Source organism: Triplophysa rosa, linkage group LG24 (genome assembly GCF_024868665.1).
Source record: "Triplophysa rosa linkage group LG24, Trosa_1v2, whole genome shotgun sequence".
Lineage (NCBI taxonomy): Eukaryota > Metazoa > Chordata > Actinopteri > Cypriniformes > Nemacheilidae > Triplophysa > Triplophysa rosa.
Genome location: NC_079913.1, coordinates 13081655 through 13102779, shown reverse-complemented (window position 1 = coordinate 13102779; position 21125 = coordinate 13081655). Strand labels below are relative to the sequence as shown.

The 21125-nt window shown below is 36.2% G+C and overlaps 1 protein-coding gene across 2 annotated transcripts in view; it reads right to left on the bottom strand.

Moving 5' to 3' along the window:
- sfmbt2 (Scm like with four mbt domains 2) overlaps positions 1-21125 on the bottom strand; it is a 47550-nt gene that overhangs the window by 4585 nt on the left and 21840 nt on the right. For both annotated transcript variants that reach the window (XM_057324441.1, XM_057324442.1), the window contains 12 exons: positions 11044-11132; positions 8494-8737; positions 7491-7588; positions 5241-5342; positions 4969-5116; positions 4234-4316; positions 2733-2859; positions 2509-2622; positions 2361-2403; positions 1892-1959; positions 1601-1740; positions 257-366 (listed from right to left, as the gene is read on the bottom strand). In XM_057324441.1, coding sequence (XP_057180424.1) covers positions 257-366; positions 1601-1740; positions 1892-1959; positions 2361-2403; positions 2509-2622; positions 2733-2859; positions 4234-4316; positions 4969-5116; positions 5241-5342; positions 7491-7588; positions 8494-8737; positions 11044-11132 — 1366 coding nt within the window. The remainder of the gene's footprint in view (positions 1-256; positions 367-1600; positions 1741-1891; positions 1960-2360; positions 2404-2508; positions 2623-2732; positions 2860-4233; positions 4317-4968; positions 5117-5240; positions 5343-7490; positions 7589-8493; positions 8738-11043; positions 11133-21125) is intronic.

Below are 21125 nucleotides of genomic sequence, written 5' to 3'. Positions count from 1 at the left end.
ATACTGTTAACAATATAAATAACAGTATTTGTTCCCAATATTATACTAATGAATATAAAGTATTGTCTGCAATTTTACTCTGTTTAAGTCCTTTTAAATTTACAGTGTAAGTGACTGACAAATAAATGTGAATCAGATCAAACAGAATGCAAACTAAATTTACAAACTAGATACTCATTATTCACACAAATAACAGAGCATAATATAAACAAAGCGAAGACTATTTGAAATTGTAGGTGTGTGTGCGCGTTCATACTTTGCTTTTAGAGTTTCCTCTTGACAGTTCCATTGTGGATCTTCAACCACCTGCAGTTCTCTGAGCACACGGCCAGGCTTATACGCCGAGTTTATTAACATCGTGAGAATCTGCAAGAAGATATCATCACTATCAATATAAAACACTATGATTGTGCATACTGTATATAAAAGACTCACACACGCATACAGGCGCAGAAGAAAATTAAGAGACCATTCCAAATTTTCATTTCACCAGTATTTCTATTAGGGTCATTTCAGTCCAGCGTCTGTTGAATTTCAACACAAACCTCAGGAGTGACATAAAGTCATCCAACAGCAAATGTGAAAGACTGACAGCATGACAAGATGCATGAAAACTGTTAAGTTATCACATAAAAAATAATTTTGAACTTTTCCTAAATACATGTACAAATATTACTGTTGTGTTGCTTGAAAGGGAATATGAACTTGTTTTCTTTGCAGTATTAAGGTCTGAAAAAATACAGCGCATTGTTATTTTGACCTGTTTCTCCAGTTTCGTTTTCTGCAAATAAATACAAAAAGAAACAATACTTTTATTTGAAATTTGGGAGAAGTTTTGTTAGTGGTTCACAGAATGAAATAAAAATGATCATTTTACCTAAACACATACTTATAAATGGTAAATTCAGAAAAACACAAAACAAATTGAAATGGTCTTAATGTTTTCGACGGCTGTATTTTTAGATACAGCTACAGCAAATATATAAAACACTGCCCTTGTCACAAGGGGGCACACTTAAGTCGTCTAAACCAGTGGTTCTCAAACTTTTTCGTTGTAAGGCCCCCTTTGTGTTAAGTGCATCGCTTTGCGGCCCCCCATATAAAGACGTATAATCTTAAACTTATAATTTTAATTAAACCAAAAACATTCAGTTATACAATGCTGGAACCTCAAATCATTTTGGTTGGTGGTGTCATTTTTTTTGTTTGATTGCATAAAATCTATGATAAATTTCTATATTGCATAAAATGCCACAAAATCTGTGGCCCCCTGGATCCATCTTGGGGCCCCCCAGGGGGCCACGGCCCCCAGTTTGAGAACCACTGCTCTAAACTATAGACCACTTCACAAGATGTAAACACTGGTCCAGAACACTTCTGGTTTCTATTTATTTTTATTTCTTAAATTTTACATATTAAAGTATAAATTGTGGTTATACTCTGTTCAAACGTTTGTGTAGTGTTAAATAAATGAAACGGGAAGTTCTTCTGGACCAGCGTTGTTGACGTTTTCCGAAGTGGTCTATATATTATTAATTTGGCCCAGCAAAAACATCTTGATCCAGACACAGACGCACAGGTGTATATGAGTAGACTGTACCTCTTTGAGAACTACAGCGCACTTTCCAGGACCCACGGCTTGTGGTAACTCAGCAATTCGACCCTTGTTAAGATACGGGCCAGAAAAACAGCGATGATTCACAAACAGCTGAGAACAGCAGTACTTGCCATTTACCAAACCTGCAGAGAACAGCCACATATAAGAGATTAACACTATTCCATTTGTAAAGACATTGTTCACCTAAAATTTGTACCATTTTTAACATCACTACTAAAAAACAAGCTCAGATTAAAATATTAGATTAATACAGAAACAGTTAATGTTTAAAACCTGTGTCCATGGACGAGCACATGTTAGGAGGGGCATCAGGAGGCTGTGAGGGGGTCAACCTATTCAACCTACAAAAACATCATATGTATAATATCATTTGTCTTATAAATAAACTAATAGACTGATAAATCGACAAACATTGCTTTGTAAGACAAATATATAGAAACAAATGGACGGTTTTTGAGCGCTTGTTAAAACAAAATTATATGCATGACATTATAGTCTATTTAATATTACATTCCCTATATTCACTTCCCTAAAAAGTGCAAAAATGTTGCAGACAGCAAAGCAGACAAGAGAAATACAATTTAGATTGGATCATTTAGGAAATAAGCCGATCCAATGACCGACGCTATTTGTCATGTATATGAATGATGAAATTAGCAGTGACCCATGTGAGAGAATGATGTTACTGCTTCACATGACATAACAACAGAAATATTGGGTGAAACGTTCCCAGTTTACTCACTGTTTCTCAGGTTGAACGACAGCGATCTTCTTTTGAGGTCGACCTGCAACACACAATACAAACCCATGAATTACAAAAGTTAAAAAAATAAAACACACGTAAAAGCACATGATGTAAATAGTGACAGAAATGAATCTGTTACACTCACAGACTGGCTTTAATAAAGGTATTAGCGGGTAACTGTTAGCTTCACACCATCCCACAGGAAAGATGTCCATACTGTCAACATCCACTATACAGTCTGGTATTGGCTTGGTCAGACCTGTAGACAGACAAGAGACCAGGCGGAGAAGATACTCATGAGCTGTAAAGTTCATCTCATCGTAAACAAGACAAGGAGAAACATACAGTACATGCTCTATTCATTCCTACCTTCCAGTCTTAGCCAGAGAAGTCGACCTTTGACCTGAGTGATACAAGCGACGCAGATTTCGGAACGCTGAAGTGGATTCACAGCTTCAAGCCACATTTCCTTACAAAAGCCCTTGCTGTGAAACGCCTGATCACACACACAAAAACAAAAAAGAGGTCAGTCAAAAAGCATAAATACACGAAACGGCACAGTCTATGCAAATAAATAAGATGCACAGAAAAAGACTCAAAAAGTTGAAAGAAAATGACAAAGGCATTACGACAAACAAACAAGCCCACAGTATCTAATGTAATATTTAATATTAATAGTGAAATTTAAAGTACAGCTGATTATATATATATATATGGGTCAAAGACGTTTTGATGTCCCCATCAAAAGAAATTTACAAAAAGTGATTTTATGTCCATAGTTAAATGTCTCTTGAAATAATCTTACATTGTCATTCAGTGTAACACAATATTTATGTAAAAATTCTGCTTATGCTTATTCTGACTTTTACATATTAAAATATATATTGTGTGCATATTTCATTTTATTGTGCTTTAAATGAGTAAAAAATTATTATTGACAAATGGGCAAATCCTAGGATAGTTGCAAATTTAAAAAATGTAAACATACAACTTAGCATTTGGGGTGAAAGTAATTAGTCTTTTAATATGTCATAAATTGATTTTTGTTGTAAATATGCCTGACAAGATCGTTACACTGAATGACATTTTAGTGAGCATCTGCTGTAAATCAGGGAAAAATGTATGATATTTATTTTTTGCTCAGAAAAACAAAAATGCAATTAAATTAACCAGAAAACGTTTCCTTTTCTTCTTTTTTTGAACAACAACAATTTAAAGCAATATTACACTTAGTTGTTTTTATGCTTAAACCCTTTTTCGTCTTTGACCCATATACTGTATATCCGTGAAAAAAATTAGGAGACCAATTTAGAATTCGTTTTTCTGATTTTAAAATGTACTATTTACAGGTATGTGTTTAGGTAAATTTTTTAAAGTTTTTTAAAATTTTTAAAATAAATTTTTAAAATAAATTTTTAATTTTTTTAAAGTTTCATTCTGTAAACTACTAACAATATTTCTCCCAAATTTCAAATAAAAATATTGTTTGTTTGCATTTATTTGATGAAATTAAAACTGGAGAAACTGGTCAAAATAACAGAAAAGATGCTGTGTATTTTTTCAGACCTCAAATACTGCAAAGAAAACAAGTTCATATTCATATTGAAGCAATATAACAGTAATATTTGTACATGTATTTGAAAAAAGTAAAAAATATTTTTGTGATAACCTCGATTATTATCACAGTTTTCAAGTGTATTTTCATGCTGTCAGTCTTTCACATTGCTGTTGGATGACTTAATACCTTAAACTGTGGTCTAAATGGCAATACATGCTGTTGTTGGACTATATCAAAATAAGGGGAAATCCCAAAAGCCTCCTTAGATTTCGATTATTGGAACATGGGGCATTGCATCAGAAATGGTCTTACATTTGGGAAACAAACATCTGGTGCCGCTTCAGTGCCTGTGTGTTTGAGGTAGTCGGCCCAGTCAAAGTCCTGTGACTCAAAACCTGAAAGTCTTAAGAATGACAAGGTGAAGAAATAAAAAACAAGCATACTGTATGTAATTATTTCTCACTCGCTTTATAAAAAGCAAGAAAAAATAACCTGGCTCTCCTAAACCTACATGGTCATTTTAATTCTAATACCTTCAGGACAGTCTCCCCCAAAAGTGTAAGATGTGCTTAATGCCAAGGGAGGTCACACTATACTGACTATTGCCTGAAGAAGCCCTTTTGTTTGGATTTTTTTAAATTTGTGTACATGTTTTCTGTATTTTCTGTTTGAATAATAAATAAAGATGGTCATTAAAATAACACTGTAAACAACATAGCTGGTGGGGGTCTTTGCAAGACCTTCAGACAATAATGTATAAAGGCTATAAAGAAGTACAGTCTATTCATTTACGTTGATGCATGTGCATTTGGCAGACACTTTTATTCAAAGCAACTTGCGGTGCATTCAAGGCATATGTATGTTTGGTATTTGCATTGCCATGCTTTGCTCTACCAGTTGAGCTACATCAGCACAAAATGCTCTTGCAAATGTATTTGTTTGTCATACCACATTAAACAAAAAATAGTGTAGAGCATTGAAATGAACATGAATTTAATAGTTTTAAGATGCCATTAACACCGCATCAGAATCAAAGTGAAAACCCACCACGCGGCCTCTCCAGAACAACGCCGTTCTTCATACACCACTGAACTGGCAGGATGCCTGGTGAAACGGCATGGCATACCACAGAAGGGGGTGTGGCTTCAGCAGTGAGGTCATCCGATGTGATCTCAAAGTAGTATTCATTATAAACCTGCAGGACAGAGAGAAATAGTGTGAGACAGACAGAAAGCTTGATGTCAGGGTAGATGGCTTGTAATTATAACTCCTAACATAATAACCCCTCATTTAGTGTGTGTGGGTGTCTCAAAGCTTACTTTAGTTACAGAGACTGGGCAGATGTGAAAAGGTTCTGTTGTTGACACCATTTCAAGCTTCATTCCTGTCTTGAAGGAGTGTGTGTGTAAATCAACATGATCCTGAAACACACAGATATCAGTCATGAGTGTTATCTGCCCCACTTCTCCAACTTTCCCAAAACACACACAGTGGTATTACTACTATCACAAGGACTTTCTGTTGACTTTCTTAACATTTTCTTGTTTTTATAGTGATATACAGTAATCTTACTGTATACAACATATCCTGTGTTTTGACATTACCATTTACATATTGATTTGTATTAAAGGAATGGTTGAGCCAAAAATGAATATTCTCTCATCTCTTATTTTTCAATCTGAACACAAACAATTAAACACTATTGGTCAAAGGTTTTAGAAACACTTTCTTACTTATTCATATTTTTTACTCATCAAAACTCATCAAATCTGTGGAATAACACAAGCGTAACTATGAGAATTTGTTATATTTTAGTATCTCAGAATTACCAGAAATATTCTTGAGATTTATTCTGAGATGCTTTTTAAACAACACTGAAGTAGTTCGCATCTATTCGGTGCTCTTATTGGCTCAGTCAGTCATTCATTTAATTTTTATGAAATAAAATCTTATTTTTGATGAAAAAAGCAGTGCTGGTCAACGATTAATTCCAGAAGAAAAGTTTGTGTTTACATAATACTGTATGTTTGTGCACTGTGCATATTTATTTTGTATTTATAAACACATACACATACATGTATGTATTTAGGAAATATTTGCATATATTTATATAAAATTTTAAATATATTTAAAAAAATATATATATGTATGTGTATGTGTTTATATATACAAAATAAATATGCACAGTACACAGACATATATTATGTATTTGTACGATTTTTGTCTACGGATTTATTAAGACATTTAAAAAAACACCCTTATATCAAAACATTTTCAAGATATTGAGTGCGTTTACATGCACAAAATAAACGGATATCTATTAAAAATCAGCTTATAAAAGAAAACTGTTTTCACATGTTTACATGCATATCAGAAAACCGGCTACGCAGAAAAACGTGTTTACATGGAAATTTGAGATTTGTCAGGTTTCTCGTGTGCAGTGACTTCACCATCGATATGTCCGTCTAGTAATTAAAAATGTTGCAGGAAATCGTTTAGAAGCTGTATTTTTATATCTCTTCTCATGTCCGCAGTACCTGCATGTGCAACACTGGTTTTTCATTTTGACATTTCTACATCAGCTGCACTTCCGTTTGGGACTTTTACTATTACGCTGTTAGACATGCGCACATAAACAAAACTGATATAAAACCGGTAAAGGCGTTTACATGCAACGAGAAATCGGAGTAATGGGCAAAAAACTACCTCTGCTGAGCGGGTTTTGCTTACGCCGTTTATGAGCTTTCCCCCGATAAAAGAAAACCGTTTTACGCGTTTACATTACCTTACACATTTGCAGCTTATTAAGCATAATCGGAGTGAGACTGTGCATGTAAATGCACTCAATGAGAAACATTTCACTTAATTGTTCTACAATCTTTGACGGCAGAATATATATATTTATTAAAAAAACATCATGTTATCATCTTATGGTACTCAAAATGGTGAAGCTCCAAATTACTCCAATGGGTTAATAAATGTCTTCTGAAGCAAAACGATACGTTTGTGGTAGAAAACAATTCATATTTTGAGCTTAGGTAGCGATATTCAAATCTAAACAAGTAGATAAGGGCGCTAAATTCTAATTTGGTGGCACGTCATAGCTTCAAGTCTTATTAAAGGGGTCATATGACATGGCTAAAATGAATATTATGTAATATATACAGTACGTTTGTTTTAGATATAATGCAATGTGTATAAACGATTTAAGGTTAAAAAACGCTGTATTTTCCACATACCGTGCATGTTTGTACCTCCTCTTTGCCCCGCCTCTCTGAAACGCGCTGATTTTTTACAAAGCTCATCGCTCTGAAAAGCGAGGTGTGCTATTATTGGCCAGTTAACCAGTGCGTAGGGATTGGTCGAATACTGCAAGCTTGTGATGGAAATGTAACACCTCTTACCATATTTGGAACATCAGGTTCCAAAGCAATTGTACTGACAGGTAAGCCCACCTTACTTGAGTATACATTTGGGCGGTCTTAGAGAATTTTCATTTTGGGGTGAACTATTCCTTTAAGGTTGTAATTGTGTTAGGATGTCCTGAAGGACTGTTGAAACACACACACCTTGAAGACTTCAAGTGGAAGTGGACTCTTCATGGCTTCAGCTGTGGCGGCTTCTAAAGCTTCAGTCCATTCTGCTCTGCTTCTTAATCCACATAGATCTGAAAGATAAAGAAAGACACATTCATCAGCCGATATATCCACCTATTTATTCATCCACCCATCTATTTATTCAAACATGTACACATTCATCCATCTATAGTAAGACGTGACATGTTACTGTTCCAGTCTTTACATTCATTTGCTGCATATATACAGGTGTATTGATTGTATTGTACAGTGTTTTTTTTACGAATTTACAGACAAAATTCTACCGAAAAACCAACAGATTTTGTATATCAAATATCAGACTTAGATTAAAATCTGTTGTCTAAAGTACTACAGAACTCCACATTGGTACACACACACATACCGATGCTATTTTCTCAGAATTCCGTGTAAGCTGAAATGATATATACCACAGCAAAATGCAAACCAAAAGACAAAATGTTTTGCCAGTGCATAAGCTTCAGCTTTGTCGGGATGTCTTTGATAGAAGAAATGTCAGGACGTGTACTGTATGATAAATATATAAAAAACCTGCTGATATGACATAATTCGAGTAAATTGGTAACTTTTCTTTAGCCCCACATTTCTGGTTCAGTTAATGTTTCATATTATACATGTGTGTCCTGTTTTGAATGGTCAATTGACAAGAACATGTTTGTATGTTTTTTCAGTTTCCTTTAGGGAAATGTAACTTCAGACCGATGACAGTTAAGATGTGGAAGTTGGAGGCTGCATGGAGTTTTTTTTTCAAGATGATGACAGATTTATTATTTTTGAGTGAACTATCCCTTTAAGAGGACTATTGTCGGAAAGGCAGCTGAGGGAAAGAATGAATGGAGGTCTTTAAAAGAACTGCTGTACGTTTTTGAACTGTTCCAGTAGATGTCAAGTTTAATTTTTTTCTTTCAAAAACCTCGTTTCAACCATGAAATAATTGATATATATCCAATAAACTCACCTGTGGGTGGCTCCATTGACAGATTATTCTCTTTGGCCCAGCCCAGAGGACGGAGTCTGGTGTTAAGGTAGAACATCCAGATGTAGTAGACGGAGTCATTCAGTCCGACATAACTGAGGCACAAGCGTCCGCCCACGTTACGCTGGACCTGAGCGGCCCAGTACACGCTGGGTTCTAAGGCGTCACGCAACTCCAAAATGCTACCCACCGTGATCAAATCCACTGTGTTTTTACCTCTTAATGGCTGAAAATGACAGCAAAAGAGAATTCATCTTAATTCATTAAATCAATTAGTTTAGCCTTACTTACTGTAACACATGAAAAGTTATAATTAAAACTGTGTCCAAGTTCAGGAAATTTGGGTTCGAAGAAATTTTGGTGTGTTGCAGTTTCTCCTTTCCATTTCTTGAGCATCGTTTAACAAAAAATTATGGCAAACACAGTTTTGTATCACAAGCTTGTTGCATCAGGTAAAAGAGTCTTTTCTCTGGCTTTATTGGTATACTTAAATATATTCACAAGATGCGCCACTGCCGTTACTCTGAATGGCCGCTCTAGCGAAGGAAGTCCCGCCTTCCCATAACAATAGCCAATCCTGAATCGATAAAGTATGACGATTTTCTGGGAAAGGGCTCTACACAGAATTTGCCAGCCTGTACGCAAGCGCAGTAGCTGATTTAACCTCAAAGTGGTTTATTTAATGCAAATCAAGGTTAGGAAACAAAAGTTTTGGTACAGTCTATGTCAGGTTTAATTGATGGTCGGAAATGTGTTGTTTAATTGGGATTTTAGCTGGCGACTAGAAATATTAGTCTTTCCCCATCCAAGTAGACAGGACTGTTGTCTTGCTATGACGTAAATAGCTGCCCGGGGACAATGCAAACATGGCCGCAGTGTGGCATGACTTCCGTTGTCATGAAAAATCGAGTCCCCTCTCGAAATCGGTCCCCTTTAGGACCCTGCGTGATACCTAAAAGAACTTACCTAAAAGAACTTCTAATGGGTATTCTTTTTAGCGCCTGATTGCAATTCCTACAAAATTACATTACAATTTATGTCGCTAGTACTGTAGTTTGTTCAAATGATCATTATTGTCTTTTTCACTAAATGCTTCATATAATAGTGCTTCATATAATAGCACATAAATGAGGCTATGGGTAGTGAAATCAAACAAATCTCGTTCTTACTGTTTTTTTTATTTACTACAATAAAACCATGGTACTTTATGTTTGTTAAGCAGATGCTGACCCAGAAATACTGGCGTGTTTGTGACATCAAGCTTATATGCTCATATGTTTTTCATAAACTTCTATTTTAACATGTCATTTTAATGCTTTTATTTTACCCAGCATATTTACTTCACTCACAAACTGTGCATAAATCACGTGATATATATTTCGGTTAATCGTGCACAGTATGGTGCCCAATCCTGCCAAAATTAAAAATAAATAAATACAAAAATAAATCCGTGAAGAAATGTAAAAAAGCTCAAATATATAAATAAATACAAATAAAAATGAATGAATGAAAAAATTTACATTTAAACGTATATTATTTATTTATGTATTTAAACATTGATTTATTTGTACATTTTTGTATTTCTTTTATGCATTTATGTTAATATATATGTATTTCCACATTTTTAAATTTTCACTTATTTATTTTCACATTTATTCATTTCTAAATGTATTTATTTCTACATTTCTGTGTCCATATGGTAATGAGGGGGCGTGTCTTGCTTCAGACATGGCAGTCGAGCACAGAGTGCTGCTGTAGGCCACAGACAAACTTTAAGGCCATAGTAACATATTTTGCTTTGACAAAATGACATGCAAGAGATGAGTGTGACCACATGAAACCATAATATAGTATATTACAGCATTTACTATAGTAAACTGCAGCATATTATATATTACAGTAATATATACTGTAGTGCACTATAGTACTATAGTAGGATTTAAAAGCCCTTAAGGAAATCAACCATGATTTTATCATATTGTAAGTGTAGAAAGAAACCATGGTTAACTCTGGTTATACTGTAGCAACACCATGGTTAACTCTGGTTATACTGTAGCAACACCATGGTTAAATTGTGGTCACAATGGCTTAACTATAGTGGCCATTTTATTTGTTTTAATTGAAAGTTTAATTTCATAAGGGAACACTGTAGTATCTGATGTACAAAAAAACAAATAAATGTTTAAATAAATAAATAATATACGTTTAAATATCAATATTTCATTTTTTTTTTATTTCTGTATTTATTTAATTATATTTGCTTTTTTACATTTCTTCATGGATTTATTTTTGGATTTATTTATTTAAAATTTTGGCAGGATTTGGCTTCCATACACAGCCCTACGTTAAATGGAATCAATCCATGTTCAATAAAAATGATTTTGATAATACTGAAATAAACTAGCCAGAATATAAACAAAATCCCACTTGTAATGATAACATTATGGTGTGCGCTCATCACATACTTTAAACGCAATCATTAGCTTGAAGGCAGCAACAGACTTACTAAACAAACTAGAATCTCATTCTCACCCCTTCAAGCAGGTTGGCCGGTGCTGTCCGTGAACCTGTGAGCTCCTTGACAAGAAACTCTGCCCAATCATTATACTTCTCTTTTATAGCTGAGAGAGAGAAAGGGAGAGAGAGAGAATAAAATGTAATGAATTTCAGACACATTCCACATGTTTCTCAAACAAATACGTAAGGTTTCTTTAAGAGTATTTATCAGGCAAACAGTTGACAGGACCCGTGTGTGTGTGGCAGGGAAACATTTTGAATGCTGAACAACACATGCACATGTACATGTATGTGCATTACAAATGTCCATAAACACATGTTATTGCCTGCTGATTTAACCGTTGTATGAATATGCTGCTTAATTCTCTTCTTTGCTCACACATCCTGCCTATACTACTTCCTGCCCATGGTGTCAGCCGCATACATTTTCATCTGTGCATTACAAATGCAAACTTTCCAGAGTGCAAAGTCATTTTCTGCATTTCAGTGTCCAAACAGTCGTTACAACTGCATGTTATTGAAGAAAACTGTGATTGGGTGCAATGCATTAACATCCTAAAAAATGTGATATGCATTAAGCGATACAATAATGCTTTACGTGTGTGCTGTAAAATTCATTTCAATTATATTAAAATATGTTGCTGCTAACCTTCCAAAACCTCAGATGTCCAAATTCACTGTTTCTCAGATAATGAAAAAACATTGTACCTTGTAAATTATAAATACTGTGTTGTCAAAGTTGACAAGCACTTCTTAAAACGTTCAATTGGTTAGATATTTGCAAAACCAAATGACAAACAAAGGGTGACCAATAATGATGATTCATGGCAAAAAAATACAAATCAGGAAATATGGAGATACGAGGTTTCAGAAGACATTTAAAAACAGAAATTTACATAACTAAAACATATTTCTAAAACATTCTACCTGGGGAAATAAAGCATTATACTCTCTGTCTCGCCAGTCTCTCTGCTACCTGCATCCACATAAACTTTGACCTTTTATAACTTTTTGAAGTATTAAAATCACTTCATCACTTCATTCTTGCGACGTGCATGATGAAATATGTACATTAGTGATGCTTTGATATCTTTGATATATCCTGCAGCCCTACACTGTAAACATAACGAAAAATGTAATTTTCTGCCAGTATCCGTTTATTTTACAGACATTTCCATTAATGCTACAGTGCCAATGCAATGCAGTGCAAAATTTAAAATACAGGTCAAATTAATACAGAAAATGTCTTCATATTACTCAATTAGGGTTGCGCGGTAAACCGGTTCTGGAAATTTACCGGTACATGTTAGATTTAAATCTGTTCAATACCAGAATTTTGCTTGTTTCGGTACTTGAAACACTGCTGTTCCAAAGTTCACCGCTATGCGGCAGTATGCCACAGAACTGACGAAGAACCGGCAACATAGAAGAACAAGATGAATCGCTCTACAAGCACTTTTGCGACCATTTAAACCGAGACACTGTGAGTGATTTATTACAAATTCGGCTCTTTCTACTTTTGCTGAGAGATCTTTAGATTGTTTTACAGTGTAACGTCTATTCTACATGCTGCGATGCGTCTGTACATCCCCATTCAACGGCATACATAACATTATCTCTGTTTCAGACATCTCAGTTAGCCTACTAATCATCATGAAGTTCTCTTTCGCGTCTTGTATATGTTCTTATACTGTCAAATACACACGCTGTTATGTCAAAAACACAAAAGGTTCACATAAGCACAGTCCGTTGTGTTTTAAATGTATATCCGCATCAAAAAAGAATTTGCCTTAAAGTGACAGTAACCTAATATCTGTGTCACATATTAAAGAGAAAATGAAACTTTTGTCTTTATTTAGTCATTGCATTTTTATTTTATACAGTGAAGACTGTGCAGTGTTTTATTTTTATTGATCATTCAGTTTTCATCTTGAATTGCTACTGTTAAATAGACTTACCTGAAATATTTAATTGTTGTTCAAAATGTAATTGTTTATATTTGTGGGATTATGATGATAAGTCTATATAACCAAAGCATTTTTCAGTAATACAGTGTAAAAGTGTAAAAATAAAATGGTGCTATATAAAATATAAAAATAATATATAAAATATGCATTAAAGCAGTTACAGCAGTTTCATGCAGTCTTAATATTTTTTCAAATAATTTATTTTGGGGCTGGTTATTGATCACCTATGGTACCGATATTACCGGTATTAGATTCTGGTACTGTACCGAAGCCCAAATTTAGGTATCGAGCCAACACTATTACTCATATGATATAAAATCTCTCTTTAATATCTCCAGTTTTTCTGCTAGATATCAGTAAGATTGAAGGGAGAAAGTGCCAAAGATTAAACTGCTGAATTGCTGAATCTATGCCTCTCTGGGAAGAATACTTCAGTAATCTCAGATGTTTCTCTGTTAGTGTTTCAGAAGGGATCTCAACAGTGTCTCAGACTCTTGCCACGTTTCTAAAGTCTGCCGTCAAATCAGATTTAAATCTTCCAAGATCATATTATTCAACTGCTCTCCAGATGAATAAGATGGAAAGGCACAGTCAAAAATTTCAATATGTTTTCTGTTAAGTTGTACATAAAACCTTCAGAATGTTGTGTTTAGGAGAAGAGCATTAATCACGACAGATTGTGCATCGCTAGCACAAACTGTGTATTTGCATCAGCAGAATTCAGGTTGCTGAAGTTCTTATAGATGCTTTCTGCAGTTGTTAACTGTTAGCTTGAAATCCTCTGTCTCTGCCCCCGTTACGTCACAACTGTTTCGCTCAATAACACATGACACCACTCACGAGGGTGTGATCTCTGCCCTGACGGAAGATTCTGGTAAACAAAGACACAGAGAGAGAAAGACAGAGGCAGATAGACTGAGACTGGGGGCAGGGCAGATTATTGGATTTTCCTTTATGTAAAAGCCTAAAGTACAACAACATCAACATTTTCAGCATGTTAACCATGTTATGCTTATCATATTATCATTGTTCTAAACTTCTGGGTTTTTTATTGCAAATGGGGAAGGACTTTCTATACACTTTAGGAGTAAGAAAGGAGAGTTCTATACACTTTTATTTATAAAAAACACTCCAAAAAATAAAGCATTTCATTTTTTGGACTAGTGTACCACGCGCCTTCTGAAGCCATTATTCACTAAAAACCTTTTTCTCCTCTGAACATTTTTAAGCACACTATATGTACACTTCAAACTAGTTCAAATTCTGTCATCGTTTACTCACCCTAGTAGTCCTAGTTGTTCCAAACCTGTGCAAATATTGTTGTTCCGCTGAACACACAAAAAAGATATTTAGAAGAATGTTTGTCTTTAAACAGTTCTGGGGCACTATTAACTTCCATAGTAGGGAAAAGTCAATGGTGCCCCAGAACTATTTAGTTACCCATATTCTTCAAATATCTTCTTCTGTGTTCAACAGAACAAAGAATTTTATGCAGGTTTGGAACAATTTGACAAGATTTTTCATTTTTGGATGAACTGTCCCTTCAATATAGATTTTTTTTAATCCTCGGGTTGGAAAATGTCCTTTATAAACTGTGTAATAACATTCTTCAATAAAGTCCACTTTGGTGCTCGACGAAAAATAACACCATGCATATTCAGAGCAACATGACCATAAGTAAATATTTACAGAATTGATGTTCTCTTGATTCAAACAGTTCCTTAGCCAAAAGCCACACAAACAAACCTAATCTTTTCCAATCCACATTTACATTTATTGATTTGAAAGTAACTGCAACTAATCATTTTCACCTGTCAGCATGTCAGACACAAATATGTGATGCGATCTGGGAAAACCCAACACATGGTGAAATTTAACATATTCCAGGTTTAATACCATATGAAAGCTGCCCTTTCCAGATCAGTTTTTATTTCTTTCATACCTTGTATGGAACAAAAGTTATGGCAATCTGAAGTCGGCTGAGCGCTATCATTTTCATGAACGGGATTTGGAGAAAAACGGGTTTAAAGATAGGCGATGAAAATAAAAGCACAACAGTCAAGTATCACAAGTAAAAGTCACTTTACTGTGGTAAAAGACTTACTCTATGAACAATTTAATAACTGAAACATTTCTTAGTGTTGAAATCTATAAAAATACTGTATAAACTACACAAGGAGACTAGCAAACCTTACCCTGAAGAAAGGACAACAACTAGTAGTAGTGAACTTAGTTTTCCGTTGTTTTTTATGGGCATATAATGTCTGAACTTTTGATCACTCCTGGCATGTTTTGCGATCACGTTCTGGAGATGTAATGAGCAGCTGCCCACCAGGACTCCCGGTGCTCTAGACGATCTCAGGATAACGTTGTATTAAATACGTTGCATGTCGTTAATACAGGAATGCGGGAAATATGCATTGATAAACCTTCATTCTACATTTTTTGGGGTTTACTTTGATAGGTGAATTGTCTTTGTAACGTTAGTGTTAAGAGAGGGAAAGTCATGGCTGATTTTTGCAGCTACGCCGGGTATGTCCTTAAACATCAGCTTGCCACAATAAATTGCTATTTTTCAGTATTAAACAAGTGAATTTGACAAGATTTTTTCAGAGGTGATACACATGATACACATGGCATCCAAACCCAAGATGGTGCCGCAGATGGCTGCCTCGGTGTGGAGCTCTCCAGTTGTTTTAGTGTTTTTGTTAGTTTGTCCTGTTTGTCCTGTTTTATGTTTTTCCCATACAATCAGTTTCACAAGAGATTTACTGCTGGACATTCTGCAGTGCACACCATCTGATCTTTTACCGGTTTTTGATTATTCGGACGTTTTAAATAACATCGTAGTCGGAGGCGCAGCGGCACTGCTTAAGTGCTCCAGGACGCGCAAGCTTGGGAAGCGAGCTCAGAGTCAGGCTCAGAAAGCGCGGCTTTAAAACTGCGCTGCCTAGCATACATCTGGCGAATCTGCGCTCTCTGTCAAACAAAATGGACTAACTTGTTTTACTCTACCGAACAAATAAGGATTTTTCAAACTCTGCTGTTTTGTGTTTCGTGGAAACGTGGCTGAATGACTTCATCCCGGACTGCGCGCTACATCTGCCCGGATACCAGTTGTTCAGAGCGGACCGCGACGCAGAATCAACGGGGAAATCAGGCGGTGGTGGGGTATGTTTCTACATCAATGAAAAGTGGTGTACAGATACAACAGTGATGAAGAAGATGTGCTGTCTCGACGTAATAGCACTCTTCATTAACTGTAAGCTCTTTTACTCGCCGCGAGAGTTTTCCTCGTTCATTCTCGTGTGTGTTTACATTCCACCGCAAGCGCACGTGAGCATGGCGTTACAACAGCTCGCCGATCACATCACGGACACTGAGCAACATCCACGGACACATCCCCCAATTTTGCAGGCAATCAACACCTGGTCAATGATCTGAATGACTTTTACTGCAGATTTGAAAATGCTAACTTTACACCTCACACCAACTCTGACATTCTCTCTACACAACACCTATCACCTTCAGTCACCCCACCTCCTGCACTTCAGATCAGTGAAGAGGATGTGTGCCGAGTCTTTAGGAAACAAAAGACAAGAAAAGAACCAGGCCCAGATGGTATCTCCCCAGCCTGTCTCAAAAGCTGTGCTATTCAACTGGCCTTCATCCTCTCACAGATCTTCAACAGATCACTGGAGCTGTGCACAGCTCCTTCCTGTTTCAAGCGCTCCACTATAATCACCATCCCAAAGAAACCCAAAATCACAGGACTGAATGACTACAGACCCGTCGTTCTCACATCTGTGGTCATGAAGTCATTCGAGAGACTGGTACTTGCCTATCTGAAGGACATCACAGAACCCTTACTGGACCCCCTGCAGTTTGCCTACAGAGCAAACTGGTCTGTTGAGGATGCAGTTAACATGGGGCTGCATTTTGTCCTGAAACATCTGGATAGACCAGGGACCTATGTGAGGATCCTGTTTGTGGACTTCAGCTCTGCTTTCAACACCATCTTCCCATCACTGCTCCAGACAAAGTTAACCCAGCTATCTGTTCCTGGCTCTATCTGTCAGTGGATCACCAGCTTTCTGACAGACAGGCAGCAGTTAGTGAGAATGGGGAAACTCACATCCAGCACTCGCACAATTAGCACTGGTGCCCCCCAGGGGTGCGTTCTCTCCCCACTGCTCTTCTCCATGTACACCAATGACTGCACTGCCCAGGACCCTTCTGTCAGACTTCTGAAGTTTGCAGACGACACCACACTCATTGGCCTCATCCAGGATGGTGATAAGTCTACGTACAGACAGGAGGTTGAGCAGCTGGCTGTCTGGTGCAGTCATAACAACTTGGAGCTGAACACGCTTAAAGCAGTGGAGACGATTGTGGACTTCAGGAGACCCCCCTGCACTCCCCCCTCTCACCATCATGAACAGCACTGTGGCAGCAGTGGAGTCATTCAGGTTCCTGGGCACCACCATCTCTCAGGACCTGAAATGGGACAATCACATTGGTTCCATTGCTAAAAAAGCCCAGCAGAGGTTGTACTTCTTACATCAGCTGAAGAAGTTCAACCTACCACAAACGGTCCTACTCAGCAGTCATATAGTCTGTCCTCTGCACATCCATCACTGTCTGGTTTGGCTCAGCCACAAAGTCAGACATCAGAAGACTACAGAGGACGGTTCGGACTGCTGAGATGCTACTCTGGATGTATACAGTTCTTGGAGGGTGGGCAGGGGATCATTGGTGTTCCCCTCTCCCACCCTCCAAGAACTGTATACATCCAGAGTGAGGAAAAGGGCTCAGAAAATCACCCTGGACCTCTCACATCCAAGCCATCATCTCTTCACAATGCTGCCGTCTGGTTGGCGCTACAGAGCACTGAGCACCAAAACAACCAGACACAAAAACAGCTTCTTCCCTCAGGCCATCTTGAACAGTTCAATGTTTTTTACCCACCGTGCAATTAATAACTCAATAATAATTAAGTGCAATGTTAATTATACCCTCCAGATAATACACTATCTATATTTTATACAACTTTTCTGTAAATTATATTTCATTCATTCTGCTTTATATAGCACATACCTTGTACATACAATAGTCTATTCTTATTTTTTACTTGTACATATTTACATACACACATGGCTTTACTCGCTGTATCTTTATCTTATGTTTATTGTATTGTATTTCTTAATTTTTTATACCCATAGGCCCTTATTTAAATCATTGTGTACTGTATTCTATTGTGTTATTGTCTCTGTGTACTGTTGTTGCTGTTTATGTGTACTGGATGCTCCTGTCACCAAAACAAATTCCTTGTATGTGCAAACATACTTGGCAATAAAGCTCTTTCTGATTCTGATATTATAGAATAATAATTTAATGAAAAAACTGACTTTCGACTTATTTTTTTCTGAAAATGTCCCTGCATGAACATCTGACGGGTTTTCCCAGATAAGCTGTGTAATAACATTCTTTGTCCACTTTGGTGTTCCACAAAAATAACACTATGCACATTCAGAACATGAACAAGAGTAAATATTTACAGAATTTATGTTCTCTTGCTTTAAACGGTTCCTTAGCCAAAAGCCACACAAGGTGAATTTTATAGCAACTATTTTTACAGATCAAGTTTAAATTAATCATGCTCAGTTTTTTAGTCAAATTTATAGCTATAACAGCCACCATAACAACTGTTATTAAAGGGATACTTCGCCAAAAAATGAAAATTTGTATTTATATTTCCTAAATGCCATAAACATTTTGATTTACTTGATTTACATACTTGAAGATATATGAAAGGGATACTTCACCCAAAAATGAAAATTCTGTCATGAATTACTCACTCTCTAGTTGTTCCAAATCTGTATAAATGTCTTTGGTTGAATACAGAGAAAGATATTTGGAAGAATGCTTATAACAGTCAGATTTCCCCCCCCCCCCCATTGACTACCATAGTAGGAAAAAATACAATGGTAGTCAAAAGTGCCCCAGAACTGTTTGCTGTCCTACATACTTCAAAATGTCTTCTTTAGTGTTCAACAGAACAAGTCATTTTTTCCTACTATGGGAGTCAATGGGGGGCAAGATCTGTTTGGTTATAAGCATTCTTCCAAATATCTTTCTCTGTGGTCCTCAGAACAAAGAAATTGATAAAGATTTGGAAAAACTCGAAGGTGAGTAAATGATGACAGAATCTTCATTTTTGGGTGAAGTATCCCTTTTAATATATCTTCATGTTTTTTCCTTTCTCCTCAGTAAAGTATCAAGTACAACAATCAAAATGTTTAGGGCATTTAGGAAATACAAATTAGATACTTCTTTAAGTTTAAAATTCATTCTGTCACTTTTTCCTTCTGCTACTTTTGACTGCACGCATTCGTTCTGATCAAATAAATAAATGCAAAATTTAGACCAACTCAACGAGCCATTTTGCGTTCCCTGCTTTCCGCACAAGGGAGTCTCTATGCAAATATTCATTATGCAAAAGGAGATTTGCATATCTTCCAACAACTCTTCTGTAAACAGCGGAGCCAGATTTAAAGGCTTCTCCTGCTCGTGTAATCAAACCAATTATTTAAGAGAGGAAAGGGAACAAAATGCTGCGTCTTAATGGAAAAGTGTTGCAACATACTGACTCGCTCGTACAGTACAAAAGACCTGTCCTGTCTTAGTGAAGTGGCTAACACCATTTTCTGTTTGCCTGCCAAGCGCTAGTACATCCAGGACACTATTTTTAACAGCAAAAAGGTCATTGCTTAATCAAGTTAACTCGAGGATTTTTGTGTGGTTTGTGTTTTTCGGCTCTGCAAACCACCTAAACTTCTATCATAAGTGAGAATATGAAAATTCTTTAGGACAAATTGAGCGGGTAAAGGAGATGCATGAGATTATTCAGGTCTCAGGAGAAATTGAGAGATTACAGTGACAAAAACAGTAGTACATTTGGATTTAAGATGTATAATAACTTACATTTGTATTGAAAAGTACATTTATGGATACATCATTTACTTCCAAACTCTAATAATGTGTTCTGTATTATACAAAAATAATAATGTATGATTTTTTAGAGTTTGTCTTGATTAAAAAAACAAACAAAGCAGCCAATAATTTGGACGTTGGAAATAATGACCTTGCATATAATTTGAGAATCAAACTGGATTCACCACACCACAGATATAATATATTCACAACTGTATCAACATAATATAATAACTCTATCTATATAGTTGATACCATTATAAAATGCATTACAGCAGAAAAATTCATCATCAAACATCATTGCTTGAAATTCCGGGCGAACGAGAAAATACAGGGAGTATGTGACTAATGTAGTTCAGCTCAAATAGCTCCGATAATAAAAAAGTTGAGTTTGATTGTGCGTGTGAATGAGTGCTTTTGGCAGAACGCTGCTGTGTCCCAGCGTGTAATCTCCACTGCACGAGTGTGTACGCTAATCGCTTAAGTAGCGCTAGAACGGGAGTGAGCGGCCGTTGCCATGACAACAACCCCCCAGCGTCTAAGCACTCTGCCCAGCTTGTGTGTTCGACACTCTTCAGTGGAACTGGATAATTTCATCACATTAGCTCATGACAATAAAATGTAACACATATTTATGCGATTAACCTTGGGAATTGATGTGCCCCCCTCTTTCTGTGTGTGTGTGTTTAGCAGCTACTTTCATGTGTCAAAAGGCTATTAAACTTTCACCTTGATAGATAAATAATTGAATTAAGTCAAGAACATGGGTAGTTTGAATATCGTCTTATTTGGAAAGGATTTCTAAAAAATGCAATAGTCACATTTACTTAAGATGAACATTTGTCACAAAGATTATATATTTTTTCAAAGATTCATGCTTGAAGAAATGTTCTGGGTTTAAAGTTTATCGTTATATGGACTGCATGTGGTCTACTGTAAGTTATCACATTAAATCATTTTGACTTTAGTTCATTAGTTAGTTTGTAAAACAGATTGTAAAACATACTAGTCTAAAGGGCATGGACTGTAGTCACAGAATTTAAAGTCACCATGAAATCAAATCTCCACCCCTGTTCTCTGCATGTTGTATGTCCCAGGGAATTGGGGCACTTTTTCACTTAAAGGGATAGTTTACCC